The sequence below is a fragment of the Glandiceps talaboti genome, chromosome 6 (genome assembly GCF_964340395.1).
Source record: "Glandiceps talaboti chromosome 6, keGlaTala1.1, whole genome shotgun sequence".
Classification (NCBI taxonomy): Eukaryota; Metazoa; Hemichordata; class Enteropneusta; family Spengelidae; genus Glandiceps; species Glandiceps talaboti.
In genome coordinates this window covers 3,174,812-3,195,602 of record NC_135554.1, presented here as the reverse complement: position 1 = coordinate 3,195,602, position 20,791 = coordinate 3,174,812, and the positions used below count along the sequence as shown (strand labels likewise).

At 33.7% G+C, this 20,791-nt stretch overlaps 1 protein-coding gene across 1 annotated transcript in view; it reads right to left on the bottom strand.

Moving 5' to 3' along the window:
* Nucleotides 1–16,341: 16,341 nt before the first annotated feature.
* LOC144436380 (zinc finger protein GLIS3-like) overlaps nt 16,342–20,791 on the bottom strand; it is a 111,763-nt gene continuing 107,313 nt past the window's right edge. The window contains exons 9-10 of the mRNA XM_078125173.1: nt 17,744–18,058; nt 16,342–16,642 (exon numbers count right to left, since the gene is read on the bottom strand). Of these exons, the coding sequence (XP_077981299.1) occupies nt 16,527–16,642; nt 17,744–18,058 (431 nt within the window). The 3' untranslated portion in view covers nt 16,342–16,526. The remainder of the gene's footprint in view (nt 16,643–17,743; nt 18,059–20,791) is intronic.

Below are 20,791 nucleotides of genomic sequence, written 5' to 3'. Positions count from 1 at the left end.
AGTGTGGGGGATTGGGGTTGGGAGGGTGTGTGGTAAGAGCTTTTTGAAAAATGAACACCCTTTCGAGGCCATCATAAAATCACTAATTTTAGGGTTAAATCATTTCAAGTCGTGCCCCCCGCCAGCTATGCAGGCGTGGGGGGGTGTCACCCCTCCCATGGTAAGAGCTTTTTTGAAAAATGAACACCCTTTGGAGGCCATTTAGAGCACCATTCAGAAGTAAAACACAACTTAGTTATATCATAAAAGTATCACTAATTTTAGGGTTTCAAAAGTTTAAATCATTTCAAGTTAAATTGACACAAATAATATTAAAAAAAGATCAAGTAGAAAGTGAGAAAATTTGGGAAAAACATGCACAGTGGTCACTTACCATTTAGAGATACAAATTCATCAAATCATTTGAAAGTGTGTCTCTATTGGCTATGTTTGTGTGCAATTCAACATGTTCGGGCCAATGAAGGCACATATTTTAGAGTCAGTCCATAAAGTAATTTCAAGGTATTTCATTTCTTTCTTATGTGTTACATGTACAGCTAGACATTCAAGTTCTTATACCACATGATGACACAATGCAACTAATGGCCTGCAATATTGAGAAGTCATTTCTAACAAAACTGTTGCTTAAAAGGTGCGATGTTATGACTCCGTGTCATATGCTTGGGATGTATCAAGAGACAAAGAGTTTATGTTATATTTGAATGTATATTTATAGCCATTGTTATATGGTTTATTGTATGCACATACATTTGTTGTATGGAAATTTTAAGCACAGCAGGGTGGTTCATGATTTCGTTCAGTTGTTGAAAATAAGGCGACCCCCCCCCCTTTATTCACTTTGTAAAAATGATGACCCCCCCCCCCCTTCTTTGAGTCCCAAATTGAAGTGCCCTGATTTACCGCCCCCGGCCGTAAAAACTGATCGCTCCCTTAGTTTAGACGCTTCGATGTTGGGACTATATATGTTATTTTGAAGACTAGAGGAATCTCTTGAGTTGGTGTCCGATTTTGGAGCTAAGTCTACCTCTAATAACGGACTAATCATTTCTGATTTGTTGTATCCTCTTTGTGTCAATTTGTTTATGAAGAATTTCAATTTGTTTTGGAAATCTTCTTCGTTACTGCACGTTCATACCTCATTGTTTCACCTTTAATAAAAACCCATTAAAGACCAAATTTGGGTGGCATGATTATGTGTGGAGGTACTGAAAAGTATCAGTCGGTTTGGTGTAGTCTGGATGACCAGAATGCGGTTTCTATAACCACACATTGTATAAATCGTAACGATCGATACTGTATAGGAACTAGACTAGTTTGGTGTGAGTCTTGATATCCAACCTTTTTGGTTTGTTTGAACCTATGACCTTTGTAAATCACCAAATCAAGGCATACCACTTCCGTTTCTGAGCTGACCAACGAACATTTTAATGTTGAGTGCATTTCATTTATATTTTCACTCAGAATATTGAGTTCAGTTTGTGTGCCACGGAATAGCATGAATATGACATCTCTGAAACGTGTCCAAAGTGATATTTTATCCATGTATGTTTCAATAATGCCACACTCAAGTTTGTGGAATGCAATGTCAGCTATCTCTGGAGAAGTTGGTGTGCCCATACTACAACCACATGTTTGTATGTAGACATCTACAAACAGAGGCTACCAGAGGAAAACCACCGTTTGTATTTTCTCTTGGATTTATTTATAATTTACCAAAGTGTTTAAGGTGTGTATCGTGCTTTTGTCTTGAAAATTTTCTTCTATCCATATCGGGAGATTATTCTCAGGACTTTATTTATTTGTTGAAACTATAGTTTAGTGGTTTGGTAGTTCTCTTTTAGGAGGATGTGGTGGTCCTAATAAAGGGCCGTTAGTAATAAAGGGAAGGGGATTCCTAACACTATCAATATTAAATAAGTGTATGACATTGCGTTTACCATGTAACCAACTGTGGGTTGTTAGATCAAGTTTGTTAATTAGTGGAAACATTTTCCAAGGTTGGTTCAAACTTTATTATTTTGTTTGGTAATAATAAATTGGTTTAAAGGTCAGTTAGCCAAGTGATCAGTCAGCTCCTCATGAATTTTTTTTTTTACCAGCTATCATCTATCTTAAATAGAAGCATGGATTGTTAACTGCTACTTATTACTACTTACACAGAACAAGTTTGTTGTGAACCAGTGACATGTAGGTATAGTTATGAACCACACATTACAAAATTGGTAACCGAGAAAAAAAATTGCATTACTTCTGCATATGGTAAAAATAATTTGATGCAGGACTGATAATAGAAAAAAGAAATTTGCTGTCACAGTGATGGGAAAAAGAAATTCCTGATATACCTATTTCACCCCCCCCCCCCGAAATCAAATGGTTATCCCCTAACATTTTCTTCTTCTTTTGTTTTGCGTACTTTTAATTGAAACTGTACATTGTATTTGAAGTCGTTATCTTTTGCCCCGTGTTTTACAATTGCTTTACTGTTGATTTGTATGTATTACTTTGTATATTACTGTGTTCATAAAGTTATTATCTCATTGGATAACACTGGTAGCCAGTTCTAGTATTTAGAGTCAACAAAATCAATACCCTGCTTATACATACAATGTATACATACTTTTACTGTTACATACTCAACTACACCAGCTATGAATAAACTGAATGCAAACACTCTTGTAAAGACATATACCAGCTACAAATAAACTGAATGCAAACACTCTTGCAAAGACATATACCAGCTACAAATAAACTGAATGCAAACACTCTTGTAAAGACATATACCAGCTATGAATAAACTGAATGCAAACTCTTGTAAAGACATATACCAGCTATGAATAAACTGAATGCAAACACTCTTGTAAAGACATATACCAGCTATGAATAAACTGAATGCAAACACTCTTGTAAAGACATATACCAGCTATGAATAAACTGAATGCAAACTCTTGTAAAGACATAAACCAGCTATGAATAAACTGAATGCAAACACTCTTGTAAAGACATATACCAGCTACGAATAAACTGAATACAAACACTCTTGTAAAGACATATACCAGCTATGAATAAACTGAATGCAAACACTCTTGTAAAGACATATACCAGCTACAAATAAACTGAATGCAAACTCTTGTAAAGACATATACCAGCTATGAATAAACTGAATGCAAACTCTTGTAAAGACATATACCAGCTACAAATAAACTGAATGCAAACTCTTGTAAAGACATATACCAGCTACAAATAAACTGAATGCAAACACTCCTGTAAAGACATAAACCAGCTATGAATAAACTAATACAAACACTCTTGTAAAGACATATACCAGCTACAAATAAACTGAATGCAAACACTCTTGTAAAGACATATACCAGCTACAAATAAACTGAATGCAAACACTCTTGTAAAGACATAAACCAGCTACAAATAAACTGAATGCAAACACTCTTGTAAAGACATATAGCAGCTACAAATAAACTGAATGCAAACACTCTTGTAAAGACATATACCAGCTATGAATAAACTGAATGCAAACACTCTTGTAAAGACATATACCAGCTATGAATAAACTGGATGCAAACTCTTGTAAAGACATATACCAGCTACAAATAAACTGAATGCAAACACTCTTGTAAAGACATATACCAGCTATGAATAAACTGAATGCAAACACTCTTGTAAAGACATAAACCAGCTATGAACAAGCGACCTATCGGTCAGAATAGCTCCGCTAGTGTTTTTTTTAATTTTATTTTTTATTTTGGTGACACGTAGAAGTGGTTCAGTTCTTCACTATGCAGTTTTGTTTTAGCGATGCAATAAAGTGGTTAGTGGTTCATATGATGTCTCACTGTAAAACACATTTTACACAGAAGTTGGTAATGTATTGTACTTTTATACCATAGTCACCATTTTATAACAAAAATCTACTGTTATGAAAAATTGCACAAAATCTCAGAAAAAAAATGACTGGGAAATGCACACAAGAAAAAGAAAAAAAGAGATGATTTTGAGGTTGGCTATAAATAATTCCATTGTCTTACAGATTTAACCCTGGGAAATTTTAATGATGAATGAAATAAACTAGGGATCTAAAATAATTTTGAGGCAATTTGAATTTCAATTTTCTAACAAATTTACCAAGTCAACAACATTCAACTTGTACAAGTTGAGTAGATATATATAGGGAAGAAATGTATTAATCGCCATCTTAGTTTCCGGACGGCGACAATCCCCGCCAAGTACCAGAAAGAGAGTCATTCTGGCAGCCATACGTTACAGTGGTAACACTCGTTCATGTTCTATTACCTTTCATAAAGAAAACACAACGAAATGGTGGAAGTGGTCTTTTTTTTAATTTCTTTTCATCACAACAACAAAATCTGCGTGATCAAAAGTGTTGTAAACTAAACCAGAAAGAATTATCGGACTGGCTAAACTTCCCGATGAACTGGAGTAAGGTCCAAGTCCAAGTAAGCCTCGATAGTACGTGAGAAAATCGTCTCAAACTAGCGATACAACTTTAAAAATATAACTTGACATGTCTTCATTTGTTAGATTTATACAATTCAAGACGCGTTTTCACTCGAAAACAACAATTCTGTGAATAATGACACTCTGAACGCAGCGATTTCTCGGACAATGTTACCACTGTAACGTATGGCTGACAACGACTTGCTTCCGGGTTAGTCCCTCGTGCATCCGGGTACCTGGGGTTGTCGCCGTACGGAAACTAAGAAAGATGGAATTTACAATGTTTCTTGTGACCGGCGCGGCGCCTGTCAGCAGACTCGGCCATTTTTTTTCATCATTCCATTGTATTTAAACCTTGTACTTGACATTTCGCAATATTTATAATTCTCAACAAAATACCTCAACATGCCTCACTTCGCTCGTACTCAAAGCAGCCCCTCGGCCCTCGCGGTATGATCACTGATGACATGACGAGAGAACCTTTTCGGATTTACATGTAAAACGGGGAAAGATACGCAAAACATAATGCAAAGTCTGAAGCCAAATTAAAGTTGTGATTATTTTAATTATTTTTACTTGCCAAATATTTGCATTTTGGAAATGGCAAGACACGTTCATGTCGTTTAACTTTACATGTGAACTGTCGGCCAATAAACAAAATTTGGTTGATTCACAGTCCGCAGTTAGACTGCTCTTGCATAACTTCAACCGCATGCCAATACGCAAGTTGTCTTAATTCTGGTTCACTGTCACTCCAAATTGCACGACAATAAAGAATTAATCACAAGTTACATGTTATCTGAAAACATCACATTTTTATAGTGGGTCTGAAGTGAGATTTTACAAGCAATTGCTTGCTGTGGAAAATCGCCCGGTCACATGAGGTCAGCTTCAGCTTCTGGTCGAATCAGGATAGAGTATGCAAATAAGGACGTTGCGGACTGGCTGATTATGTAGAAGGGTGCAGAATTTGAATTTGAAGTTTACAACCCTGTTTCGAATAAACGCTTGTCACTTCATGCATTTGGGCGCCCAATGCGTACAATTATGACTATAGCACATATTACATTGCTTGTTTGACGTCAATAGTGTCTTTTGAAAAGTGGCAGTTTACTTAAAGTCTCGTCGAATGATTTCCAATATGGCGTCGGCCATTATCCTCATTAACATATTCATTTTTTTTTTCAAATTACAAAAAAAAATCATAAAAAATAAAAATGAAGATGTGCTGACTTGAAATTAACAAACCTGAGTAAGCTACCCCCTGCGCATCAACACACCAGATATCAAAGCAATCTGACAATAAGTTTTCACGGAGATGATGAAAATGACATTTTATGAAAAAAAATCATAAAAAATTGAAAATGGCACAGATCAACTTGGCATGAACAAATCTGAATAGCCTCCCCCAGGGAACATGCACACCAAATATCTAAGAATACTGACAGTCACTTCCGGAGAAAATAATGAAAATATAAAAGTTTGACGGACACCTATGATTCACTCTACTCTCTATACTCTATACAACCTATACCTAAAGCTACGCTTTCAGCTTTCGCTGACAGCGGAGCTAATAAACTGAATGCAAACACTCTTGTAAAGACATATACCAGCTACAAATAAACTGAATGCAAACACACTTGTAAAGACATATACCAGCTATGAATAAACTGAATGCAAACACTCTTGTAAAGACATATACCAGCTACGAATAAACTGAATACAAACACTCTTGTAAAGACATATACCAGCTATGAATAAACTGAATACAAACACTCTTGTAAAGACATATACCAGCTACAAATAAACTGAATGCAAACACTCTTGTAAAGACATATACCAGCTACGAATAAACTAATACAAACACTCTTGTAAAGACATATACAAGCTATGAATATACTGAATGCACTCTTGTAAAGACATATACCAGCTATGAATAAACTGAATACAAACACTCTTGTAAAGACATATACAAGCTATGAATATACTGAATGCACTCTTGTAAAGACATATACCAGCTATGAATAAACTGAATGCATTTTTGTAAAGACATATACCAGCTATGAATAAACTGAATACAAACACTCTTGTAAAGACATAAACCAGCTATGAATAAACTGAATACAAACACTCTTGTAAAGACATATACCAGCTATGAATAAACTGAATGCAAACACTCTTGTAAAGACATATAGCAGCTACAAATAAACTGAATGCAAACACTCTTGTAAAGACATATACCAGCTATGAACAAACTGAATGAAACACTCTTGTAAAGTCATATACCAGCTACAAATAAACTGAATGCAAACACTCTTGTAAAGACATATACCAGCTATGAATAAACTGAATGCAAACACTCTTGTAAAGACATATACCAGCTACAAATAAACTGAATGAAACACTCTTGTAAAGTCATATACCAGCCACAAATAAACTGAATGCAAACACTCTTGTAGACATATACCAGCTATGAATAAACTGAATGCAAACACTCTTGTAAAGACATATACCAGCTATGAATAAACTGAATGCAAACACTCTTGTAAAGACATATACCAGCTATGAATAAACTGAATGCAAACTCTTGTAAAGACATATACCAGCTACAAATAAACTGAATGCAAACACTCTTGTAAAGACATATACCAGCTATGAATAAACTGAATGCAAACTCTTGTAAAGACATATACCAGCTATGAATAAACTGAATGCAAACACTCTTGTAAAGACATATAGCAGCTACAAATAAACTGAATGCAAACACTCTTGTAAAGACATATACCAGCTATGAACAAACTGAATGAAACACTCTTGTAAAGTCATATACCAGCTACAAATAAACTGAATGCAAACACTCTTGTAAAGACATATACCAGCTATGAATAAACTGAATGCAAACACTCTTGTAAAGACATATACCAGCTACAAATAAACTGAATGAAACACTCTTGTAAAGTCATATACCAGCCACAAATAAACTGAATGCAAACACTCTTGTAGACATATACCAGCTATGAATAAACTGAATGCAAACACTCTTGTAAAGACATATACCAGCTATGAATAAACTGAATGCAAACACTCTTGTAAAGACATATACCAGCTATGAATAAACTGAATGCAAACTCTTGTAAAGACATATACCAGCTACAAATAAACTGAATGCAAACACTCTTGTAAAGACATATACCAGCTATGAATAAACTGAATGCAAACTCTTGTAAAGACATATACCAGCTATGAATAAACTGAATGCAAACACTCTTGTAAAGACATATACCAGCTACAAATAAACTGAATGCAAACACTCTTGTAAAGACATATACCAGCTATGAATAAACTGAATACAAACACTCTTGTAAAGACATATACCAGCTACAAATAAACTGAATGCAAACACTCTTGTAAAGACATATACCAGCTATGAATAAACTGAATGCAAACACTCTTGTAAAGACATAAACCAGCTACAAATAAACTGAATGCAAACACTCTTGTAAAGACATATACCAGCTACAAATAAACTGAATGCAAACACTCTTGTAAAGACATATACCAGCTATGAATAAACTGAATGCAAACACTCTTGTAAAGACATATACCAGCTACGAATAAACTGAATACAAACACTCTTGTAAAGACATATACCAGCTATGAATAAACTGAATGCAAACACTCTTGTAAAGACATATACCAGCTATGAATAAACTGAATGCAAACACTCTTGTAAAGACATATACCAGCTACAAATAAACTGAATGCAAACACTCTTGTAAAGACATATAGCAGCTACAAATAAACTGAATGCAAACACTCCTGTAAAGACATATACCAGCTATGAATAAACTGAATGCAAACACTCTTGTAAAGACATATACCAGCTACAAATAAACTGAATGCAAACACTCTTGTAAAGACATATACCAGGTATGAATAAACTGAATGCAAACACTCTTGTAAAGACATAAACCAGCTATGAATAAACTGAATACAAACACTCTTGTAAAGACATATACCAGCTATGAATAAACTGAATGCAAACACTCTTGTAAAGACATAAACCAGCTATGAATAAACTGAATGCAAACACTCTTGTAAAGACATATACCAGCTACAAATAAACTGAATGCAAACACTCTTGTAAAGACATATACCAGCTACGAATAAACTGAATACAAACACTCTTGTAAAGACATATACCAGCTATGAATAAACTGAATGCAAACACTCTTGTAAAGACATATACCAGCTACAAATAAACTGAATACAAACACTCTTGTAAAGACATATACCAGCTATGAATAAACTGAATGCAAACACTCTTGTAAAGACATATACCAGCTATGAATAAACTGAATGCAAACACTCTTGTAAAGACATATACCAGCTACAAATAAACTGAATGCAAACACTCTTGTAAAGACATATACCAGCTACAAATAAACTGAATGCAAACACTCTTGTAAAGACATATACCAGCTACAAATAAACTGAATGCAAACACTCTTGTAAAGACATATACCAGCTACAAATAAACTGAATGCAAACACTCTTGTAAAGACATATACCAGCTACAAATAAACTGAATGCAAACACTCTTGTAAAGACATATACCAGCTACGAATAAACTGAATACAAACACTCCTGTAAAGACATAAACCAGCTATGAATAAACTGAATGCAAACACTCTTGTAAAGACATATACCAGCTATTTATTTATACATACAATTGGAACTGTCATGAATACTTGCTTTTACAATATTGAGATTTTAGGAAAAGATTTGTAATATTTGATGTGTGATACACAGTGTGTCATCAGATTTAATAAAGGACTTGTGAAATAGAGGCTTGGTTTGGTTTGGTTTACGAAGACACACTAGGTTTAGCTACCATTGTAATAGATACAACATCTATATAAATAATATAATTATGAATATAATCTGACATAGCATGGCTACAGTAACCATAACATGGCTACACAGTAACCAGGTTAGGCAACATACATGTAGTAAAGGTCATGCAACATAGTAACTAAGGTCTGGTAACATAGTAACTAAGGTCTGCTGGCTGTCAATGTTATGGTGTATTTGATTTGTAAGGTCATGATTCAAGTGATGGTATTGCAAAATTCAAGGTTTGAAATCATCATTGCTTTTAAACACTACTAACGTTAAAAACTGTGATTTTTAAAAAATTTCATGTTGACAAATGTTTTTTCTGATTTGAAATGACAGCATTGTCAATCAAGTTATCAATATTTTAATCATGTTATCCATATTTCAATCATGTTATTCATATTTCAATAATGTTATCCATATTTCAATCATGTTATCCGTATTTCAATCATGTTATCCATATCTCAATCATGTTACCCATATTTCAATCATGTTATCCATATTTCAATCATGTTATCCATATTTCAATCATGTTACAATCATGTTATCCATATTTCAATCATGTTACAATCATGTTATCCATATTTCAATCATGTTACAATCATGTTATCCATATTTCAATCATGTTACAATCATGTTATCCATATCTCAATCATGTTATCCATATCTCAATCATGTTATCCATATCTCAATCATGTTATCCATATTTCAATCATGTTATCCACATTTCAATCATGTTCTCATTATTTTATGACTGCTTGTGGCTAACACTTTTACGTTATCAATCAATTTAAAATCATGATCATACAGACCAAACACCACTTTCTACAATGTCAAAGTACTTGTCAATTCACAGTAAACTTGACAGTGTAACATGGACATAATTTTCTGACAGACATACACACCAGCCAGCCTGGCAATACATATATTTTTTGTGTTTTTTTTTCAAAATTCCTCAGTACATTTACTTTTGGATGAAATACCAACTTCAAGCTGTTAGGAATTGGCCATGAAACGTTGCACAAATCAATTGGCGATAACAGCATTCATGTATATGGGGTCATATATGTATTTATTGGCTTGAGTCAGGTTATGAATAATTTGAACTCACTTAGAGGTTGATCTTGAGGTTTATTGCTAAGTGAGAGACAACTTGTGAATAAATTGAGTGGTTATTATGATTAAGGACACAAGAATAAACTGCATATATAAGATATAAGATGGTGAAGACATATACAATGGAACTGATAAACTAGAATTGTACTGGACAAAATACCCTGTAATAAGAAAATAAATCTCTGCTTAAAACATCAAAAGGCCAAGTAGGTTGACATAGTAAATACTTGAATGATGTCTTTCTACAATGTACAACACAATACCCTATCATTTCTCCCAAGTCAATGTCATGGCCCTGCATCAATACCAAGTCAATACCAAGTCAATCTCTTCCTTTTACTCTTAGTGGCATATAACAAGCTGGAATGACATACTTGACTAACTTGTCAATAAATATAGAAAACTCTTTAAGTGAAAATACAAAATATACCAGATAAAACTGTCAGTGTACTCTTTAACTTGGCAAGTGTCAATTACCATGGTAACTACATACATTCTATGAATATCAATCAGTTTTCAGAGTACAGATTTGGTTATATTTGAAGTACTTATAGAACAGTACAGAGTTATTCTTAGGAGATAGACATGTTACAATAGTTGGTGACTGTAACAGTTTAAGTACACTATTTTTTTAGTTGTTGATAATTATCATAAAGTTGAAATCTTAAGTACACTATATGATTGGGAGAAGTGATAGGTGTATATTTTTCACATGATGGAAATGTACAATATTTCAGATCTACACTCTTTGACTGCAATATTGCTTTAAATACAATCAAACATCACTCTCTAATTAAACATATACTCCTCTCTTTCTCTTTTTCTTCTTTACTCAAAAAGTCCTAAAAACGATATACCAAGCTGAAAATTAGCATATTAAAGCAGATAATGAAATACTTTTCCTTTTTTCTTAAAAATCTGTCATAGAGCCATAGGCATTGAATGCTTGTAAAAAATACTATCTTAGCACAGCGTAAGATACAAAATTAAACTATAATGACATTTCTCATATATATCTTAACTGTAATATGGTTACAGCTACAGGGTTGTCACGGTAGCATGTCTTTACATTTCTCTTTGCACCATTACATTAAACCAATGCAATGTACACTAATACTCAAATATCTATAGAATACAACTTTCTTTCTCTTTCCTCTCTCCGTCTCTCTATGTCACTCCTCAAATATATTTTAGACATATTTTCTTACAAATAAAATAATTACATAGAATACAAACTTATATGTAATACATATTGCTTTAGAGAACAGCATGCAAAAAAGTTATGGACAGGAAAAAACAAGACTAGAATTTTGTTGACAGAAACAAATCTTAGAAGATAATACTGAGAGGACTGTTAAAGTTCTACATCAAGTTAACATTTAATAGAAGATTTATTAAATCCAATATATTTGATAAACTGAATACATGGCACTTCATCAGATTTCTTAACCAATCACATTGAAAGATGATTAACATTCACTGAGATTGGTTGTGTCAATAGCCAATCATGTTAGCTCTAGCATAGATTGATTGTTTGTCAGTATGAGTCATGAACCATAGTCTGGGATTGGTTGTGTCAACAGCCAATCACGTTGGCTCTAGCACAAATTGCTTGTTTATGAGTATGTAAGAGTCATGAACCATGGTCTGGGGTTTCAACTTGTGATCAGTACACAATAATTGATGACAAAGAAGAATGTAACTCAGAAACCAATTTGTGCAAATCACCCCAAAATCTTGACACAAAATAAATGATTTACTGATACTCTAAAATCATCAGGCAATAGTGAATGTATTATTTATCTATACAGTTAACATAGCATTTAATGACCATTTTAAAGTGTAATATTGGTACACTGTAGCATTATTAAGTGGTGACAGATACAGTGTGGCATTATTAAGTGGTGATTGCAGTTTTCCTATTGATTTTAACTGAGAATGGGTTGGAGTGTTTGAAGATAAAGTAACAACAGAAGATGAAAATGTACATTTCTGAGGTACATACTATATTAGCTGATGTCTCAGGTGTTATTTTACGATAATTATCCAAGTTCTGGCCTCTAGAGGGTGGTGTATTTCGCTGATAATATTTTAGGCCTTATTTAATGATAATAATCCTAGATCTGGCCACTAGAGGGCAGTGTATTTATCTGACAATTTGAATTACTTGCAATTGTTAATCACCAGACATAACCACACCAAATGATGGTTTGCTAGGACATCTTGATTACATCCAATCAAAAGTCTTGTCTAAAAATTGTTTCAACTGTTGTTAAACCTCTTATAATACATTGAATTCAGACAAGACCATGGCTCATAATACATTGAATTCAGACAAGACCATGGCTCATAATACATTGAATTCAGACAAGACCATGGCTCATAACACATTGAATTCAGACAAGACCATGGCTCATAACAAACTGAATTCAGACAAGACCATGGCTCATCACACATACTTTAAACAAATATAGACTATCCCCATATTTATTGCTTACAAGACACAACTTAATACTTTGATTAGTTTTATAAGTAGAGTAACTCCACTTTACCCTTGATAAATACACTTCTCAAAAATGAACAAATTATAACAAAAATAAAACCCAACATTTGTTAAATCTGGTTACGCTGTATGGTTGTCATTTGTTAAGTAAGTAGATTTGAAAATACAAATCATTTTATTATATGGCATTTCTTTACTATTTAATACCAATTTCAATAGCAAGGCACTTATCACAATGGCTGACGATGCACAACTGAATAATACAGAAATTATCAGAAACCTTAGGTTGAACAAATGTGGTTTATATAATGAAGTCTAATCCTATATACACTTAACTTGTATATGAATCACTATCAATTGTACAATGTTCTAAATCCTTGGCTGACTACAATCTGTTAAATTCAAACACAATATAATATTTGTCAGTACAAATGGATGTCAACATTACAGTGGTACATTAACTATCAGACAGACACTTCTCCATGCCTATTACTACTAAAGCTCAGTTCAGTTGAGTTAAAAATTACAGTTAGTCACAAGCTTTCAACGTAGTCATAAAGCTTAATGTGAAGACAAGCATCAACAAACAAACACACAAACATAAATTGTATATGCCTGTATTTGGCACTTAAAATTGTCATTTCTTGCATTCAAAGTTATCACTGTCTCCATGGTGACAAGGCTTTGGTAGTCATCAATATAGAAACTCCTCACCATTTCATTAAACCTATATTATTGTTTACTAAATTATTGCACAAAATGAGTGTTAGTGTACCATATGTTAATGAAATAGCTTTACATCAATGACTAGAGTCCTGTCAAATAATGATAAAATATAAAACATAATACCAATAATATTGCAGCACAACTGCGGGATTTGGGCGATGACTGATTTTCTGACGTTTTGATTGGTGGCTGTTGCTGTGGTCTTGGTTGCTAAGCACATGTCATTTTTTTCAAATTCTTATCTGCATGTGTATATATCAATGTTTTCTTAGCAATATACACTATCATTTGGCTGTTGCTATGGGCATGACCTTGTTGCTGTGATATATACATCCATTTTGTAAAAGCTTATCCACTTGTCAATCTATCTGCTGTTATTTTTGCAAAACACACCATTTGGCTGTTGCTATGGGCATGGTCTTGTTGCATGGCATTTTTGCATATGTTTTGGAATGTTTATTCACTTGCCTCCCCATCCCTGTTATTTTGTAATTATACACCATCATTTGAATGTTGTTATGGGCATGGTCTTGTTGCTATGACTATTTGCATACATTTCACTGTTGATTCACTTGCCTACTCAATACTGTTATCTTTACTAAATAAAATGGCACTTTTCTGTTCCTAAGGGCATGGTCATTGACAGAGTGACACCTCGAGATACATCCCTATGAAAGTTCAGCCCCATCCACGACATGGTTTTAGAGATATAACTTTTTGACCAAAATTTCCATTTTTAGACCTAACTTGCAAATCAATTATGGGATCATCATGTTCTGAATACTTCTTCATCTAAATATATACAAGAAATATCCACAGATCCACCATATTCCAGCCAAATCTGCCCACTAATTTTAGAATTAAAGATTTTTTACCTAAATGCCACATTTGTAGACCTCATTTGCATGTCCCTGATGGGATCATCATGTCATGACTAGTTCTTTAGCTATGTATCCACACTATCCAAACCACATTTCAGACCAATCTGCCCAGTAGTTTTGGAGTTTACATATTTTTATGTGAACAGTTGAACAATTTTCCATCTACATGTCCTAAATAATGTTCCTAGCAAATACCAAAGCAATATATATGTATACACACACAGACAGTCATTTCATCATGCCTACAGCACTACTGAATCTAAGTTCGGTTGTGCTAACAAATCCTGCAGAAATGCACTCAATAATTGTTTTACAATTGGTGGACTACATATTCACAAAAGTCAGGATCCAAAGCATACCTTTGTAAGTGGAAATCTTTGGTATACATGACAAAGACATTTCAATTCAATGTTGACATTTCATCTTGGTACTTCTTATTACTCACTGCCAACAATTATTGTTATTTCTCATCAAATATCTCTGTCCAAAAAGAAAGGATTGCCTTAAATGGTTGCAAGAATCATGTCACTAGAAATAATAGAATTTTAAATGTCTACATTGGGCCTTGAACATGCAATACTATTTAGGAAAAATAACTAAATTACAATAAATCTTACTTGCAGAAAGAAATGGTTCTGATTCTGATACTACAGAAGATTAATGTTGTTGATGATGACATTGTAGACTTTGCAACATTCATGAAAACACTTGATTATGAGTGAAAAAAATATCAACTACCTGACTTAATTGGAGATAAGAGAATGATAGAGTCTCAAACTATTATTAGGTGCTATGTTGTCCTCTTATACATCATAATTTCAGTCAACTCTGATTTCAAATCAAGTACTGCTTGACATCTGTCATTACAGGATGGTATGTATATATATATATACTCACAGCAGTTCGGTGCAAAAAAATAGTTTGTTTAAAGAATGTAGAAGTGCAAATTTCTGCTCAATATTTTGGTTAAAGGAAAGAATACTGATCAGAATACATCATCACTTACGAAACTTTGGTTTAACAAGTTACATGCATAATATATATTGGTTTATAATGAATTCTCAACTGGAAGAATGAAATAAGACCATCACAAACAAGTAAATGGAATGGAATTTTGGAGTAATTTAAAAAAAAAAATTCTATGTCACACTGTTATCCTAGTATTGCAGACGAGATTTGTCAAAACTCTGACATACTATCTGCACGTCTCATTCTACACTTACAGCTGCAAATGCCAAAACAACAAAAACACATTAAGCAGAATAACACTTTGGTTTTAATACAGACATTCTCTCACGATATTATTTATTTTTCAGTACTGTTTCTTCATATCACTTTTCATACAAAGTTGAAATCCAGATGATATGCCAAAAAAATTAGAATTTATAATAATTTGTTTGTAATTAATTTTTGTTATGTCAACCATGTTAAATATTTCACATTATTTGAAATGACAATAAACTTGGATACATACATAATTTTTAAAGTTTAACACAATATATGCTATATTTTTTATATAATCTACTCCCCAACCCCATCCCATCAATTTGCCGATCTACTCCCCAACCCCATCCCATCAATTTGCCGATCTACTCCCCATGCTATATTTTTTATATAATCTACTTTCCAACCCCATCCCATCAATTTGCCGATCTACTCCCCAACCCCATCCCATCAATTTGCCGATCTACTCCCCAACCCCATCCCATCAATTTGCCGATCTACTCCCCAACCCCATCCCATCAATTTGCCGATATTTATCCTTATCAAAACATTCAGGTGAAGGATGGCAAAATTGTCCAATCCAATCCAATCTACATCAACAATCTCATCCCACAGAATTGCTACTAATTAGCATATAAATACAAGCTGTGCAGATGCTCCCTAAGATGGTCCAATCACTAGCTTTGGTCAGAGTAGTCCACTGATTGTCAATCAGCATAAACAGCTGAGAGTTGACTTGGACAACGATCTACAGCATTCATCTGCAGTACTTCACTGTCTAACCCTGATGCTCCATAATCACTGGGTGTATTTGGTAGATCACCTAGCAATGGTAAAATAATGCAACAACCATTAGCAATTAATAACTAATAAATATCATAATGCATCTATGGTTGTAAATGTAGAACAAGATATGTACATGGAATGTATCTAATTTAAGTATATATCTGTTATCATTTATGCATCAAGTATAAAATAAAAACAATATTAGTTTGAAAATTAAACTTCATTTTAATTTTATCTTTCCTACATATATGGCAACAATATGGGTAACTACTATGGCAACAGTGTGGTTAGCTACTATGGCAACAGCATGGGTAACTACTATGGCAACAGTATGCGTAATTACTATGGCAACAGTATGGGTAATTATATGGCAACAGTATTGGTAATTACCATGGCAACAGTATGGGTAATTACTATGGCAACAACATGGGTAATTACTTTGGCAATAGCATACAGTATTACTATGACAATACCATGGGTAATTACTATGGCAACAGTATAGATAATTACTATGGCAACTGTATGGGTATTACTAATTACTATGGCAACATATTATTACTACTGTGGTAGTAGGTAGAGCATTAATTTTGTGGCAATGGAACTGCATAGTATTACATGATAAACAAAATGACATCATCATTGCAACATTATTTCTGTATGGCCTTCATCATCTTACTAAGATATTAAGAAGTTATTATGTCAAGCTATAAGGCCATTCAATGGGCAACCTAGCCCATCACATTGGGTAGGTAGGTCAATTTTTTTTTTTTTACAATGTTGTACAAGGATGTTAAAACAAGGCATACATTATCAGTAATAAATGTCAGTTCAAAGTCTGATCAATATAGTAATGATTACAAAAATACAAGAGGATATTCTACATAGAACCAGGTAAGAGGATTTAGTTGTACTTAAATCCACATAGCTACGGACACACAAGTCCTGTTTTCCCACTATCTATTGTGTTTTCAACATGGCGCCAAGTTTGTGTGAGGGTTGCCAAGGTAAGAATTAATCAATTTCTGCTTCAAAAAATTGAAAATACGTATTCATATATTGTGTGTTCCGGGAAGAATGAGTTGATGGACCAACATGGAAAATTTCAATTCCACTGTTTGTTAGAGAAAAGTGAACCTACCTCTGTCAGTCAAGGAATGAGCAGACAGTGCTCTCTCAATGGTCAGCGATCTGGCAGATAAAACCCTCTCCATTTTTTCTAGTGTATCATATGGCACTGTTGGGGACAGTGTCTCCTCAAATGTAGGAATATTGGCAAACTGTCGTGGACTTGGATGACGCATTTGTTGATGGTTGACCATCATTTGTCCTGCGCTATGGATTACATGGTGATTATGCTGTACTAAGTCTATACAATGATATGCTGCTTGTCTTCGCTGGTTACTTTGGTGTTGTGCTGGTTCCATAGGAGGACTGGGGTGTGTCATAACCATGCCTAACGACATCAAACATACAAGACAAGTGTTTATGTACTTAAAGAACTAGCCAGTATAAGTAAAGATTATTATTATAGACACCAAAAGTAATGTCCCCACCACGTACCAAGGCAATCGGTCTGGTGTTCGAGTTTAAGCTGTCCACACACACACACACACACACACACACACACACACACACACACACACACACACACACACACACACACACACACACACACACACACACACACACACACACACACACACACACACACACACACACACACACACACACACACACACACACACACACACACACACACACACACACACACACCACTTGATGCCTATAGCACTACTGAACCTTGTCAGTTCAGTTATGCCAAAAATCATAAATCCCAAGTTGCATGTTTTTTATCAACAATAGTCTGTGGTAAATACCATTGTCCCCAATCTTTCCCAAAATAGATGCAATGTCACCACTATACTTTGTCAAAGTGCTTGGTCTAGAGGTGATGATGACTGCCCTCTAGTGTTCCATCATGGCAAATGGCCTGTGACAATATATTGTCAAGATTACTATTAGAACCATCTGCAAACAATCTTACTATAAACAAGTGGGACTGGGGCTATGACCTGTACAAACAGACTTGTTTTTCACACTAGATGTCTGACTATATCATTTACTACACTAGATGTCTGACTATATCATATACTATACTAGATGTATGACTATATCATATACTACATTAGATGTATGACTATATCATATACTACACTAGATGTCTGACTATATCATATACTACACTAGATGTCTGACTATATCATATACTATACTAGATGTCTGACTATATCATATACTACACTAGATCTCTGACTATATCATATACTACACTAGATGTCTGACTATATCATATACTATACTAGATCTCTGACTATATCATATACTACACTAGATGTCTGACTATATCATATACTATACTAGATGTCTGACTATATCATATACTATACTAGATGTCTGACTATATCATATACTACACTAGATGTCTGACTATATCATATACTATACTAGATGTCTGACTATATCATATACTACACTAGATGTCTGACTATATCATATACTATACTAGATGTCTGACTATATCATATACTACACTAGATGTCTGACTATATCATATACTATACTAGATGTCTGACTATATCATATACTACACTAGATGTCTGACTATATCATATACTATACTAGATGTCTGACTATATCATATACTACACTAGATGTCTGACTATATCATATACTACACTAGATGTCTGACTATATCATATACTACACTAGATGTCTGACTATATCATATACTACACTAGATGTCTGACTATATCATATACTATACTAGATGTCTGACTATATCATATACTACACTAGATGTCTGACTATATCATATACTACACTAGATGTCTGACTATATCATATACTACACTAGATGTCTGACTATATCATATACTACACTAGATGTCTGACTATATCATATACTACACTAGATGTCTGACTATATCATATACTACACTAGATGTCTGACTATATCATATACTATACTAGATGTCTGACTATATCATATACTACACTAGATGTCTGACTATATCATATACTATACTAGATGTCTGACTATATCATATACTATACTAGATGTCTGACTATATCATATACTATACTAGATGTCTGACTATATCATATACTACACTAGATGTCTGACTATATCATATACTACACTAGATGTCTGACTATATCATATACTACACTAGATGTCTGACTATATCATTTACTACACTAGATGTCTGACTATATCATATACTATACTAGATGTCTGACTATATCATATACTACACTAGATGTCTGACTATATCATATACTACACTAGATGTCTGACTATATCATATACTACACTAGATGTCTGACTATATCATATACTACACTAGATGTCTGACTATATCATATACTATACTAGATGTCTGACTACATCATATACTACACTAGATGTCTGACTACATCATATACTATACTAGATGTCTGACTATATCATATACTACACTAGATCTCTGACTATATCATATACTACACTAGATCTCTGACTATATCATATACTATACTAGATGTCTGACTATATCATATACTATACTAGATGTCTGACTATATCATATACTACACTAGATCTCTGACTATATCATATACTACACTAGATGTCTGACTACATCATATACTACACTAGATGTCTGACTATATCATATACTACACTAGATGTCTGACTATATCATATACTATACTAGATCTCTGACTATATCATATACTACACTAGATGTCTGACTACATCATATACTATACTAGATGTCTGACTATATCATATACTACACTAGATCTCTGACTATATCATATACTACACTAGATGTCTGACTACATCATATACTATACTAGATGTCTGACTATATCATATACTACACTAGATCTCTGACTATATCATATACTACACTAGATCTCTGACTATATCATATACTATACTAGATGTCTGACTATATCATATACTATACTAGATGTCTGACTATATCATATACTACACTAGATCTCTGACTATATCATATACTACACTAGATGTCTGACTACATCATATACTACACTAGATGTCTGACTATATCATATACTACACTAGATGTCTGACTATATCATATACTATACTAGATGTCTGACTATATCATATACTACA